General features: G+C 57.0%; 1 protein-coding gene across 1 annotated transcript in view; it reads right to left on the bottom strand.

Moving 5' to 3' along the window:
• The window catches only part of MFSD7 (major facilitator superfamily domain containing 7), a 7343-nt gene extending 6366 nt beyond the window's left edge, over nt 1-977 (bottom strand). The window contains exons 1-2 of the mRNA XM_008569543.1: nt 884-977; nt 158-266 (exon numbers count right to left, since the gene is read on the bottom strand). Coding sequence (XP_008567765.1) covers nt 158-266; nt 884-977 — 203 coding nt within the window. The remainder of the gene's footprint in view (nt 1-157; nt 267-883) is intronic.
• Between the last annotated feature and the right edge of the window lie 936 nt (nt 978-1913).

Below are 1913 nucleotides of genomic sequence, written 5' to 3'. Positions count from 1 at the left end.
CCGGCCCCGCCCCCGCCCCCGGCCGGTCGGCCCCGCCTGTCGCCGCCGGGCGAGCACAGCCGGCCGACGCAGCTTCTGTCCCCTAGGGTGGAGCGTCCTGTGGGTTGGGGGCGGGAGGTGGAGTCTCGGCTCGTCTGCAAGAGCTCGCTGAGCCCACGCCAGTGCCCGCCTGGATCCTGGCTCTGCCCCGAGGCCAGCGGGGCTGCGGAGGCGGCGGCCTGGGGAGCGGGGCCCGCAGGACTTCCCAGCGACGAAGCCCTCTCTTCCTGCGGACACCCCCAGGTCTCACACGACACGAGGTGTGCCTGTCTTGTGTGGTGAACCGACATCCGCCTCACAGGTCCCACCTGTCGCCCACACCTAGGACTGAACAAGCCGGGGAGAGGAGCCAGCTTCTTCACACTGGGTGCTTATGGGGGGTGCGAATCACATGGAGGTGCCCGCTGTGGGACTGTCACTGGGGGTCCAGTCCAGAAACACAGAGCAAGCGGGGCTGCCCCAGAAGTGTGGGCGCTACCATTCTCTGAGACCCTCGAGGGGCCCGTGGCCCTTCCCTCCGCCTCTCCTCTGTCCTCCTCCGGCCTCCCCCGTCACCCCGTCCTCCCCTGTCCTCCCCCATCTCTCCGTCCTCCCCCGTCTTCCCCGTCTCCCCCTGTCCTCCCCCGTCTCTCCGTCCTCCCCTGTCCGCCTCTGTCCTCCCCCGTCTCTGCCCCCCATCCTCCTCTTCCTCACCTCTGGCTCACCCCCACCCATCCATTCACACCCCCTTCCCCTGAGGACCTGGCCCCTTCATAGCCTCGCTCTACCTGGCAGACGGGGAGGGGCCGGTGCTGGCTTCACTTTCAAGGCACCCGGCTTCCTTCCGTGGGACTCTGCCCCTCACCAGCTGCAGGGCCAGGTAGTGTCTGGGCCTCTGCCGCAATGCGCGGTCGCAGGAGCTGACTCCTGCCATTAGGGCTCCACTGAGCCCCCGCCATAGTGGGCTCTTCCCCATCCTTCCGGTCTTTGGGTTGAGTAGGTGAGCTCAGTTGTGTTTCTATGTACAACAAAGGATGTGCACAGACCAAAATTAAAGACAATACTGTTTCCAGTGACGTCAGAGAAAACGAGTACCGAGGTGCACACTTAGTGGAGCATGTGCAGGGCTTGCACGTTGACATGATGCAACACTAATGAAAGAAATCGGTGCAGACCTGGGTAAACGGAGAGGCGCCGGTGCCCCTGGACTGAACAGCAGAGAGGTCGCTCTCCCTCAGTCCGTCTACAGGGTCATGCAATTCCTGTCAAAAGGTTCTGTACACATAGACTGGAAGAAATATTTGCAAGCCACTTTCCAACAAAGCAGTGGTACCTGGAATACACAAAGAGCCCTCAAACTCAACAGTTTTAAAAGAAAATTCCACTAGAAAATGGGTAAAAAATGAACAGACATTATTTACTGGTGCAGATATACAAATGGCAAATAAGAATGAACGACTAACATTAGCTACTGGGAAAAGAAAAACTGAAACCACATGGCATATCAGTGCCCACCTTCCAGAATGACGAAAACAAAACACTGATAACACCAAACGCTCACAAGGATGTGAGTAACTGAGTCACTCGTGCATTGCTAAGAACTTAAATGTTGCAGCCATTGGGAAACACAGGTTGGCAGTTTGTTATGAAACTGAACACGCAGTTATCTTGTGGCCCAGTGACTGCACGTTTGGTCGTTTATCCCAGAGAATTAAAAACTTATGTTCACACAAAAACTTGTGCCCAAACGTTCGTTTGTAACAGCTTTGTGATAGCCAGCAACTTCAAACAGCCCGGACATCCTTTAGTAGGTGGATGGTTAAGCACTGAGGTGAACCCAAGTACAACTCAATGCCCTGACTCAAGCACAATGCACAGTACCCTGGTGATGGAGT

The sequence above is a fragment of the Galeopterus variegatus genome, unplaced genomic scaffold (genome assembly GCF_000696425.1).
Source record: "Galeopterus variegatus unplaced genomic scaffold, G_variegatus-3.0.2 Scaffold26, whole genome shotgun sequence".
NCBI classification, from domain to species: Eukaryota; Metazoa; Chordata; class Mammalia; order Dermoptera; family Cynocephalidae; genus Galeopterus; species Galeopterus variegatus.
Note: the sequence above shows the minus strand (reverse complement) of the source record. Positions and strands in the feature narration are given on the sequence as shown.